We start from the raw sequence: 12,531 nt of genomic DNA, 5'->3' as shown, positions 1-12,531 counted from the left end.
CCACTGCACCTCCGCGATTCGGGGGAAAACGACGACCTCCACGCTCCCCTACTCATGTACACCGCCCCTCCTTGTGACTATAAAAGGAGGAGGCGGGCCTCCTTTAAGGGGGACGTTTTTTGGACGTCCCGGACATCAGCTACCACAGTCACCTACACCCGTGATCATCACCACACTCTCAGCATCACTAAGCGCTCACCTCAACCTTCTACTCTTCTAGCAGAGACTTGGGAGCTTCCCTCCCTCTCTCGCTTCGCTTGTACCCCCTACTACAAGCACTTCGGGTGCAAGATAATACAGTGCCCTCGTACACCCCCTTTGCTGGACGTACGGCCCCGCGGCCGGAACCAGGATAAACCGTGCGTTACTGTGTTGTCTCTTGCATCATCATCTGAGACGAGAAAACACGCGGCATTTACTAGTTGGGATGCGGACCCCGGGTTGGTACACCGACATGACTATAGGAAGATTTTTTTTAAAAAAGAACAAAGACAAGGCACCATTGACTAATTACTCAATTTACATCCCTGGTTTTGTTTAATTTGAGCTGCGATTGCCCCCTTGGTTGTCTTATCGACAGGTTCCATTCGTGTGGACTCGCACGGCAGGTACAAACCAAAGTGTACTGCTGCCACGGTGGGCAGCTCGATCCGGAATATGTACGAAATATTCGCGCCCGAACCCTGCCTCGCCCCGGCGACCTTTGTCCGTTTATCTCCGAGACGTTCTGTGGGATGTGGCTACCCAAATAGTAGGACTCTATCATCATCATTCGCTTGGAACTAATGGCCTTTGAGCACCACTCCAAAGTTCAAATCCGGCAAGATGCCCGGATTTGTCCGCACAGCCGTCCTCTTCCGTTCGATCAGAATCCCAGATGCCAACTAGCCATCCGATGAGATATCTCACTCTATTCGGCTGGCTGTGGCTGATGATTGGTGCTGATTTGTTGTGAGAGTAAAATACTGCTGGCTGGTGGTTGATGCTGATTTGGTGTTTGAGAAAAGCATGTTGCACGTTGCCAAGAGAACAAAGTGTCTTCTTAGATTCAAATTCTCGCATATTCGACGTCGGGTTTGAAGGAGCAAAGCGACTCGATTCAAAAAGGAGCAGAGCAGAATTCAAAAAGGGATGCCTTGGAGGCTCCAAAAAGAGAAGAGAAAAGATGCCCGTGTCCCCGGCCCATGTCCGCCGGCGGTGCGGCGGGGCAGGCCGCGGCGCAATGACCGAACCGCCCTCGCCTCCCCCGCAGCCGCGCGACGGCGGGGCGGGGGGCGTTTCCGTCAATGCGCGGGGGCAGCTGAGAGCCCTGTACCCGCGCTTCGATCGCTTTGCTGGGGGCGCGCGCAACAGCGAGACCGCAGCGTCCGTACTCCGTAACGGCGACGGGGAAGGGCCGGTGGGGAGCCCACGCCGACGTCGACAGCTAGCTGGCTGGCGCGGGGACAACTCCGCGAGCCTCCCGCCGCGGGCCCCGCGCGCCAGCTGCCCGTGCTGTACCCTGCCTGCCTGCCTGCTGCCGGATTAAAAACAAAACATTTCCTTGCTTGCCAGGGCTGCCTTCGTGCCCCTCGTCTTGTTCGTTCAAAACAAGGGAAGATTTTTTTTTGTCCTAACGAAAACCATTCGAATTTGAAACCCCATTCGAATTTTGAAATGTGGTTACTTCTCTTCAAAGACAAACAAGTTTGACACAGCTCCACTGACGGTGTACCACACTCCTCCAACCGCATCCGCATTGGGCTGATTAGTTTGATGACAACAACCACCAAAAAACGCCGTCCGCCCATTATTTTTTTCATCGTAAAGAAAATAAATAAAAAAACCAAAATGTTTATTTCAGCCGGACGCAAAGGGGAGCGAGCGTGCCAGTGCAAGGCAAGGAGCCAAGGAACACTGGAGCGGCCGCCGAGCCACGCGCCCCCTCCACGTGGCGACCCACCTGGCACCCCGCTGAGGCGCATGTGCCCGCGCGGGGCCCACCACCCTCCTCCCGCCTCTTAAATCCGACCGGCCCCCTGTCCGTTCCCACCCCCGCCGCACCCCAATTCCAAATTCCAGCTCAGTTCCGGCGCGGAGCACCGAACGAGGCGGGCGAGCAGGGCCAAGCCGGAGGCCGGGGGAAGCATCCAAGCCGCGGGCGATTCGGACGAAGCGCCCCGCGTCGCCGTCGTCCTCGTTCCCTTCGTCTCCTCCCCTGGCCGAGGCTCTTTATATACCGGCGCCGCGGGTGGACGGGCTCCCTCCGTGTGCGGAGGCGGCGGCGGAGGAGGAGGACGACGAAGCGGTTGGGCTCGAGGTTCTTAAGAGCTTGGGGGGGGGGGAGATGGAGTGGCTCGACGAGTACGAGAAGCTGGTGATCCGGATGAACACGCCGCGGGTGGTCATCGACAATGCTGTCTGCCCCACGGCCACGCTCGTGCAGGTGAGCTAGCCGCCGCGCGGTCTCGCCGGTGTCCCCCGCCTCCTGTCTTGTCCCCTCTTGCTCGCGGCGGCGGTGGCTGATGATTCGTGGGGCGGATCCGTGGTGCAGGTCGACAGCGCCAGGAAACGAGGCGTCCTGCTCGAGGCCGTGCAGGTGCTGGCCGACCTCGACCTCTCCATCAACAAGGCCTACATCTCGTCCGACGGACGGTGGTTCATGGACGTCTTCCACGTCACCGACCGCCTCGGCCGCAAGCTCACCGACGACAGCGTCATCACCTACATCAAGCAGGTAGGCTTTCGGTTTCTTGGGCCTCGCCGGCGGAAGCAGCGGCTTTGTCGGGTTTTGTTTCTGACGGTGCGCGTGGCGGCGCGGTCTCGCAGTCGCTGGGGACGTGGAACGGGCCGGCGCGGCCGCCGGCGCTCGAGGGCCTGACGGCGCTGGAGCTCACGGGCGCCGACCGCACGGGGCTGCTCTCCGAGGTATTCGCCGTGCTCGCCGACATGGAGTGCAGCGTGGTGGAGGCCCGCGCGTGGACGCACCGGGGCCGCCTCGCCAGCGTGGCGTTCCTCCGCGGCGAGGACGCCGACGCCGGCCGCGTGCCGCGCATCCTCGCCCGCCTCGGCCACCTCCTCCGCGGGGACCCCGCGGAGGCGCCGGGCGCGGTGGCCGCGGTGCCCGCCGCGGGCGTCGCGCACGCCGACCGCCGCCTCCACCAGCTCATGGCCGCGGACCGGGACCGGGACGGCCGCGCGTTCCCGACGCCGGCCGTGTCCGTCGATGGCTGGGCCGAGCGCGGGTACTCCGTGGTCACCGTGCAGTGCCGCGACCGCCCCAAGCTGCTCTTCGACGTCGTTTGCACGCTCCACGACATGGACTACGTCGTCTTCCACGGCACCGTCGACACCGCCGGCGACCAGGCGCGCCAGGAGTTCTACGTCCGCCACGCCGACGGGAGCCCCATCCGCTCCGAGGCCGAGAGGGAGAGGGTGTGCCAGTGCCTCCAGGCCGCCATCGAGCGGAGATCACTCGAGGTAATTTGAGCATCATCCGGTCATAATTTTCATGCCAAATCGCAATCTTTTTTTCACTAATGTGTTTGATTTTGGGGTAAATCTGCAGGGCGTGAGACTTGAGCTGTGCACGCCGGACCGGCCAGGGCTGCTCTCCGACGTGACGCGAACGTTCCGGGAGAACGGGCTGCTCGTAGCTCAGGCGGAGGTGTCGACCAAGGGCGACCTGGCGGCGAACGTGTTCTACGTCACCGACGCCGCCGGCAACGCGGTGGACCAGGGCGCCATCGACGCCGTCCGGGAGAGGGTCGGCACGGACCGCCTCGTCGTGAGGGAGGAGCCCCGGCCGCAGATCGACCAGAAGGCGGCGCCGGGCGACCGGGACCACGGCGTCGGCGGCCTGGGGCTGGTCTACCTCGGCAACCTCGTCAAGAGGAACCTCTACAACCTCGGCCTCATCAAGTCCTGCTCGTGAGTGAGGCTGCAAACACTATCAAAATCCACGAACAGAGCACGGTTCACTCGGGCGGCCATTGCTGCTTCTTTCTGCTGTCGAGGCGATGCCATGCCATTGTTGTACATAGAAGATTCAGAACGACAAGAAGCTGCTGCGAAAGAAAAGAAGGGGTGTGGTGTCGTTGACGCGAGGTTAAGCTTCAGCTCAACCATGTCTGATTCAGAGAATCAGAAGACGTTCGTCAGATCCAGAAGCCGCGACCGACACCAGGAGTTAAATTGGGAGCAGCAGGATGATGGTAGATGATAGCAGTAGGAATTTCTGTAGCCATGTACATAGACAAATTCGTTGCTGTCAGTACTTAGCAGTAGCGTGTAGCTGCATTGAGTGTGGATTCATCATGTCTCTGGGCGTAGGGGCCGGACGATTTGTGTTGTGATCTGTAATTCTCCTGTACCCGCGCCACCGCCTCCTCAGAAACAGCATTCTTTGGGTTCGTTAAGCTTTGCCTCTTTTTGTCTGTCCTTGAGAGTCCTTGTTAAGTGAGTGACTGGTTGCTTTCCTGCTGATCTGCCCTGCTGGATCCATAATGCCCAAATGTGGCTAATCTGACCTTTGTTCATTTTAGGATCTGAAAGGGAAAATGTGTGAGTGAGACTGTTGCTTTGCTGCAGATGCTACTGAGGATTTTGTTGTCCCCTAGGACTGAGCCCAAATGTGGCTAATCCTGCTTTAGCAATTTAGGATCTGGAAAGGGAGGGGGAGGATGGTGCTTTTGTGCTGGTGGATTAGGTGTAGCTTGCAAGGGAAACAAGGTGCCTGGGCTGGGCCAGGGGGAGTGATTTGCAATCAGAGCAAGATCTGCCTATTGATAGAGTGGGCGGCATTGCAGTGCAGCTAGGCTGCTCCCTCCTCGTCTTTTCCTCTTGTGGAATGTCTGATGAGGTTAGTGATTCGCAGAAGTGAAGTTGTGGTTCTGCTACTTATAGCAAGCAGGGACAGTGTGGGACCGAAACCGGCGACCAGAGGGGGGGTGAATGGGAGCCGATCAAAATTTCTTCCAAATTCGAATCGTCGGCCTATATCCCAAAATCACACAATCCCTCAAGCGTACTGACCAAAGTTTGGAGTAGCTATTGAAGACCTAAACCAACACAAAAGGCCTTGAACCAGCGAACGAAAACACGAAGCGAATCGGAAGCAGAGTGGGAAAGCTTCAGGACTGATCTGCTAGGACCGGTCTGACCGGTGTGATGGACCGGTTTGACCGGTCATGTCTGTTCAAAAAGAGCATACCGGTCTGACCGGTCTATCCTACCGGTCTGACCGGTAGCACCCAGAAAACCCCCGAAAAAAAGGATTCAAACAGTGAATCTTGAGCAAACGATCACGAAAATCGGTGAAACTTGGGGGATAGCTTCGCCCCTACCCCGTGAACATATCCCCAAAAGATCTCAGCCTAAATATCAACGAATCTAGAGAATTATGGGGGAGATCAAAAGGGATTGGGGTTTTCTCAAATACTCGAAAACTTCAATTCTGAAGAGCTCATGATTCCAGAGGGATTGACACAAAGCTAGAAGCACAGGAATCACTCCAAAGAACCCTACGAACCGCCGCAATCAAGTGCATCAAAACCAAAACAAAAATCGATCACAAACAGCACAAGAGGGACGGGATTGGTTTGATTCAAAAGCCCAAAGGGCACAAGAAGGATAGGGCCTCCTTTCCCAATCAAATCCAATACAAACTCTCACAAATCCATGGACAAATCTACTCTAAAGAGAGAAACAGAGGGAGGAGAACACAGGGGCGGCGGCCTGGAGAAACAGAGAGTCCACGAACAGATTACAAAAGCCGCTCTTAACTTAACACAAGTGAAGGGGTATTTATACCCGCGGGACCGGTCAGACCGGTTGGTTAGACCGGTCAGACCGGTGCCAGGGACCGGTCAGACCGGTTGGCCTGCAGCACCCCCTGTACAACGATCTCATCCGACGGCCGAGGTTCTTTCTTCGAAACGAAGTCTTCTCCGCGATGCCGCCGTCTTGATGAAGATCCAGTCCGCGGTTTTGGAGGGTCCGCGAAACCCGGGTAGGTGGCTGGTTTTGAGAAAACCGCCAAAACCTCACGCGTGGGAAGATTCCCGCCTCCACGCCGTGGCCCTAGACGCCGTTCCCGCCTCGGCCTTCTGACGGCCCTAGACGCCGCCCGACGCCCGTCACCTCCTCGCCCGCAGCGAGGCCCTAGACGCCGTCGACGCCCGTCGCCTCCGTCAGTCCCGAGACCGACGCCCGTGCCTCCACGACTCAGCGTCTTCAACCGCCGTCCGCGTCCTTGGTTTTGTGGCGCAAACCAAGAAACCCGCCTTCCGTCGCCGCTTGCGCCCTCGATCCAGGAGTGGACGCCACAGCTGCCGCCCGGTCTGAGCTCCGGTCCCGGCTGCCCTTCACCGCCGTCCACCGCACGGTCCATCGGCCACAGCACCTCCACGGCAGCTCCCCGTCGATACTCGACGCCCGTGTACCTGCAATTCAAAGACCAAGCGCACGATCACACCGCACGGTTGACAATTCATTCATCACAAGCAGGATAGAGTACTCAACATTCCTCAGACAGGATACTCTCTACTCACAAACAGGGCGCTCTGCTGTGTCTGATACTAAAATTGTGTGCAACAATACAGTAGGCAACCCGAAATTCAGGTTTACATTCATTATATTATTTAGTCACCCATCCGCTGGGTCAAATTGGAGCTTGGAATGCCAAATTTTCACCAGAATTGGACCAAATTTTGTCCGCGCTGCTGCTTGCTGCCGTTTCTTCAGGATTTACTTGCCTTGGAACACACTTCTGACGAGCACGAGCATGCGGGAACTGAAATCGATTGATGTTAGTTGCTTTCTGCGCTTCCGATAGCAACAGCTCGAGCCGGATTTGGACACGAGATTTGGGTGGATTAAAGCAGCTGAGCTAATGGCTTTACGCCGCCTCAAAGTGTACGACGTTTGGAGGGGCCAAAGATTCTATTAGTCAAACGCTCTGATGCCTCGAAAAGCAGGGGTTTGGCCTTTTGCCCCGGAGACGAGCAAGCATGGTTGGTGCAATCATGCAATGCAACACCTCTTCTTGATCTGAATAAAAAACCCTGCACCCCAAGGGAGCAGAGCAGGCGTCACCGGCCGGCTCCAACGGCAAGAAAACAACTAGCTAACGAGCTGTTGCTGATGTGCTTGTCGTGTCCATGGTGTCTATGCGTTGGGTTGGGAGGAACACCTCTTGACTGGATCAGGACAGACCCTGCTGCTGTGTGTGGTGTTGGCTTAAACAAACACCAGTTGATGGCTCTGCTCTTCGGAATCGGCAGATGGGAGTGGGAGTAGGCGGCGACAAGCGGGACGAGACGGGCATCTGCGGCCAGGTCGCCGCCGCCCGCACGGCACGGTGGCATGGCATCTCCGTCAAAGCGCAGTTTGGGGTGAGCAACGCCGGCGCGGGAAGCTCGGCGGCGGCGGCTTTTCACGCCGGTTGTTGGATCGTTTCGCCTTGGCGCGTGCCGTCCGGGCGCATGCGTGTTGACCGGCTCGGCTCTCGGTCAGGGCCTGCCTCTGACTGCAGGCTCTCCAAGCAGTGCGACCATCTGTAGCGGCTCGAGCGTGACATCTGTAGCAGTCAGAGAGAGAGAGAGAGAGAGAGAGAGAGAGAGAGAGAGAGAGAGAGGCAGTTTGGTTTGGTTGGATCGAGGCTCGTGGAGCGTCGATGCCATTCAAAACTGGCCGGGCTGACGAGCCTCTACCCAACCCAAGTGTGCCCGATGATGCAAGATTACTTAATTATTAATTATAGATCAAATCGCAAAGTGAAGTTTTATGAGTATTAAATGTATATTATATCAGCAAAATTGTTGTTTTGACGAGGTTGTTGTTATAAAGAAAAAAAGAAAGTAGTTTCATTGAACGAGGGATGAGTTTCATCATCATAACACCCAACAGTCATTTACCAAATTGGACGAGGGGTGAGTTTTATCATCATAACACCCAGCAAGCATTCTTACCAAATCGCCAATCCTAGGACAAACGAAGACCGATCCTGGGACCTGTTTCAGGCCCAGCCATTAAGCACTCTGCCTGCTGCAACATCTTTTGGAGCCTAAAGTGTCACAGCTTACTTAATGAAGCAAGTGGAAGAATGTAAGCACCCACCCGGCCTGAAACATTTATCTTGGTTCGAATAAAGCCCATTACATTCTTTTACAAGACGGTGCTGTGTAGAGCAACATAGTATTTCATAAAAAAAAAAGGATTGTAGTCATTGTAGTCATATATGATGTACACAAGACTTGATTGTTCTATCTAACAAAGACTGCTTGAGATTGCTGTAGCAAGCAAAGCCAAAAATTGGAATGATAGCTGGTAATAAACACAGACAATGCATCTAACGAGGTAGGCTGGCTGAAGACAGAAACTCCCGCTCCAAGCTCCAGCCACTGTAGCTTCTATGAGGTGCTGCAGCATTAACCCCGTCGTTCAGGTCAATGGACAGGGATTGCCGCCGAGAAGCTACGACATTTCTTCTTGTCAGCAACGGCTGGATGTCTTGCTCATCGTTTCCTGTGTCAGATCGAGATAAGTTCATCCTTTCTGCAAGTAAAAGCTGCAGCGTTATATCCACTTGCTTCATTGTAGGCCTTTCTTCGCCTCGCAGCCTCAAGCACATCTCTGCAAGGGAGGCGACTTTCTCAATCTCTTCCTGGGTTGCTTCCTCGAGAACTTCAGCAGCTACTATCTCTGTATTTGACCTTGTTCTCATCTCTGAAAGGAAGTAGTTGCACAAGTTCTGCGTCATCCCTGACTCAGCAGTAAAAACTGGTTCTTTTCTTAGAAGAAGCTCGAGAAGCACTACACCGAAGCTGTAAACATCACTTTTCTCATTCAGCCTCCCAGTCTGGTAATATTCTGGATCTAAGTAGCCAAATGTACCCTGAACATTTGTAACAACATGGGTTTGGTCAATTGGGACGGATCTTGAAGCGCCAAAATCTGAAACTTTGGCTGTGTAGTTTGCATCTAGGAGTATGTTGGAGGACTTCACATCCCGATGGAAGATCGATATCGAGGCAGCGGAGTGGAGATAGTATAGGGCTCCTGCAGCTTCACTGGCGATCCTTAGACAGTCATTCCATGATAACGAGATCCCGCTACGTGAACCGGCGTGAAGAATTTGGTGTAAAGAACCATGGGTGATGAAGTCATATACTAGTAAGGGAACCTCACTTTCGAGGCAACACCCGAAGAGTCTCACTATATTTCTATGATTTATTTGTGAGAGGATTGCAACCTCGTTGATGAAATCGCTAATCTCACCGTTCTTGATTGCCTTGGACTTCTTTATTGCTACCACTCGTTGGTCAGATAAAATGCCTTTATATACCGTGCCATGCCCTCCATGGCCAAGAATGCGTGTGGGATCAAAGTCATTTGTTGCCTTTTCTAGCTCTTCTAAGGAGAAAATCCTTGTCTTGTCACTTGCACTCTCATCGGACAATATCAGTTGTTCCAAGAGAATGCCCTGATTCTTCTGAAAATACTTCCTTCTTAGTTTCTTCTGAGTGTTTCTTCTCCATCTTTGAATGAGCACTAATGCACTTAAGCCAAAAAGAAGAATGCCAAAACCGCAACTAAGACCAATTATAATACCTACAATTAGAATAACCCTTAGACCTTAGTTGCATATATCAAATTCCCCTTTTCTGATGCAAAATTGACCAATTATGAGACTCACCTAGGATGAGACTTCTCTTTGGTGTGGTGCAAGTGAAGCTTCCAATAGTATTGTGGCAAAGACCTTCGCAAATCCTAGTTGTTTGCTGACATTCATCAATATCTGCAACCATATTCAGATGTAAGGTGACATAAAACTCCATGCACGGAAAAACGTGGGAAGAGTAAAATACATCAAATATCTCCAACTTATTATGGGTGTCACTTAGATCCTCGAACTCTTAAATTTAGAATTGATCCCTCTAAGCTTGCTAGTAGATATACCAACCGAGGTCAAAGACCTCAATAGCTCCTCTAACTGGTGATGTGTCATGCACAGTGTCACACACCCTGTCTCTCCCCTTTCTATACATCGTGCTGGCCTCACCTCCTTCCTTGTGTCGGGAGAGAGCTCCGACGTCGATGATCATAATGAAAATACTACTGGGAGGAGAGATTACCGTGACAACCATCTTTGATGTAAGGATTTCCTTCAAAACCAGCTGAGCAGTTGCACCGGTAGCCAACATAGCCTCCCGAGGAGCTTATGACACTTATGCAAGTGCTGTTGTTACTCACACAAGCATATCCAGATTCGTTTTGTTTCGCCAGTTGGCAGGTTAGATTAGCAACAGCCCACTGTACAGTGGTTGATTCGAAAGGGTCAACAAACAGGTTAGGTTCTTCGGAAGATGCCATCATCGTCGGTAGCAAAGAACTGAATTCCACCTCTGTAGAACTCGAGTTTATTTTGATGCCGACAAGACCCTCGGTCACATCTATGTAAGTCACACGAAGGAGGTCACTGTATTGGAGGACCGAATGGGCTGGGTCAGAGCAGTTGAGCTGGAAAAATCTCCTTGCAGAGCAACCTTCTTCTAGGCCAAAAGGAAATGGGACAGTAATGTTCCCACACCGGAGAGAACAATCCTCCTTCAGTGGTTTTGGATTATACCCTGTCGCCATGCAAAAAGTTAAATCGCTCAAGTGATCAATGGTAACACACAGAAGGGGTAGTAGTCCAATATCAGACAAATTAAAAAGAACAATGCAGATTGGTGAAGCTGAATTGAGTAAAAGTTTTAGAAGAAGCAAGTTATTCTTCCATGGAACCAATTAATCTGACATAGATAAGAGAAGAACGAAACAGTTGGGGAAGGCGATTCAAAACAATTCACTGGTTATTGCATGAGCTTTGTTATATGAAATCACCTTCATCATTCGTGCAGCCATCGAGGATATACGGATTTCCATGGTATCCTTTGTCACACTGGCAGGCATAACCAGCATCCCGAAACAACCCTGAACTAGACGAACTCTCACAATTACTGTGCTCGCTAACACAAGCGGTGCTCCTCCTGTCTTCTTCCTTGGCGCATCTTGTGTGGTCGGTGATGGTCCACTCCAGGGGAACCCTGACAGTTATGTTGATTCTATCCCATAGGATGCTCAAATTAGAGACTTTTTCAGTCACACCTCTTTTGTGAGGCACGAATTGGAACTCAAGATCTTGAGCAGGTGCTTCAGAGAACATGTCGCAGCAGAAACCGCCGGCATCACAATCCTGCATGTACACCATCTCTGCAACCGTTTCGTTGGGGCAGGTAACGGTGCAAAGTGGGATAAAGGAACCCGTGTCTGGATCTTTTAAGAGTACATCCAAATCGCAGCCAATGACGCGAACCGTCATTTCTATTTTGACAAACGATAAGGAATTCCCTAGGGCCTTGAATGACATATTGTAGACATCAACTCCGGATCTTATGGGGATTGCTTGGGAAAAGGATACTGGAAAAGAGTTGTAGCCGTCACTGAAGATACTGCCTGAAACCTCTGTGGTGCCGTCGTGCAAGAACAGTTTAGGGGGCTGACCGGTGTTGTAGCATAAGAGCCTGAAGTCAGGACCCCGGAAGCAACCAGGTCCTATGCCAAAAGGGTACTGAAAGCTCAGGTTGCCGCAGCTCGTTGGGCAGCCCGCGAGGGTGGCAGCCGAGGGAAGGGTGGTGCCATTGGAAGTTGTACGGGCACCATGGCTTTGTAGGGATCTGCTAGTCTCCAACCTTCTGGCCATGGACTTGTGGACGGTCAGGTGGCTAAGAGACCCGCTCCTCACAACTGCTGAGGCTCGTGCTTCTGCCGCCCACAGGGATGCGAGAGTGAGCAAAGCCAGCATGGTGTTGCAGTAGCCCATCTCTCAGTGTGGTGTCCTCAACGAGCGGAGAAGTTTGAGAATTGAGCGCGTATTTGGATGAACACATCACACATAGCCTTGCTTGGCTCTGTGTTCAGGATGACCCGCCTCTATGTATATATAGACAGGCATGGAGATAGAAGATCAACAACCACAGGTGTCATTGTCGGTCAAAGCACGAAGAAATGAATGTAAACGCACGCTACGTCTGCAGGATAATCTTACCCTTAGAAAAGGTGTCAAACATTGGATGCGAATATCCAAACAAGTGCACATCACCATCTCGAACTAGCTAGTGTGATTTTCAACACCAACGGTTTGTGCAAGTGTGATTTCAGTCAAGGCACTCATCACAAAAGTCTAAGGAATTAATACCATATTTCCTGTAAACATATTCTTTGGGGGAAAGTCCAGCCTAGTTTACACAAGTGGCGGGCCCAGAATTTTTACCTTTTGACTATTGAAAATATGAGCAGAGAGCAGACTTGCAGTACTCCTCCAGTCCTCCGCGCTCACAGACCGCAGCACCGTCCGGCCGGCAGCATCCCGCAGCTGCAGGCTGCAGCGGGCAGCCCATCTCCTGTGCCCTCGCCGGCGCGCCGCCGCCGCCGCTCGTAGGCCGCAGCACCGCACGGCCAGTGGCCGCCCGCAGCTACAGGCTGCAGCCGGCAGCCCCGCTCCAGCAC

At 53.2% G+C, this 12,531-nt stretch overlaps 2 protein-coding genes across 3 annotated transcripts; one reads left to right on the top strand and one right to left on the bottom strand.

The window, feature by feature from the left end:
• The first annotated feature begins 2,048 nt into the window (after window positions 1-2,048).
• On the top strand, window positions 2,049-4,405 carry LOC120711222 (ACT domain-containing protein ACR8-like). The gene is made up of 4 exons (XM_039996683.1): window positions 2,049-2,425; window positions 2,534-2,716; window positions 2,809-3,459; window positions 3,548-4,405. Exons 1-4 carry the CDS (start codon window positions 2,327-2,329, stop codon window positions 3,911-3,913), a joined length of 1,299 nt encoding a protein of 432 aa, XP_039852617.1. The 5' UTR covers window positions 2,049-2,326; the 3' UTR covers window positions 3,914-4,405.
• Window positions 4,406-8,082: 3,677 nt separating this feature from the next.
• On the bottom strand, window positions 8,083-12,227 carry LOC120711219 (putative wall-associated receptor kinase-like 16). Of its 2 annotated transcripts, XM_039996681.1 has the most exons (4): window positions 10,867-12,227; window positions 10,116-10,610; window positions 9,677-9,778; window positions 8,083-9,591 (listed from the first exon to the last, which is right to left on the bottom strand). In XM_039996681.1, the coding sequence occupies exons 1-4, from the start codon at window positions 11,843-11,845 to the stop codon at window positions 8,330-8,332; spliced, it is 2,838 nt and encodes a 945-aa protein (XP_039852615.1). In that variant the 5' UTR covers window positions 11,846-12,227; the 3' UTR covers window positions 8,083-8,329. The 2 variants fall into 2 exon arrangements, with proteins under 2 accessions (XP_039852615.1, XP_039852616.1); XM_039996682.1 differs by lacking the exon at window positions 10,116-10,610 and having other exon boundaries at window positions 10,867-12,224.
• Window positions 12,228-12,531: the final 304 nt, after the last annotated feature.

Source organism: Panicum virgatum, chromosome 6K (genome assembly GCF_016808335.1).
Source record: "Panicum virgatum strain AP13 chromosome 6K, P.virgatum_v5, whole genome shotgun sequence".
Classification (NCBI taxonomy): Eukaryota; Viridiplantae; Streptophyta; class Magnoliopsida; order Poales; family Poaceae; genus Panicum; species Panicum virgatum.
This window is presented reverse-complemented; position numbering and strand designations above follow the sequence as displayed.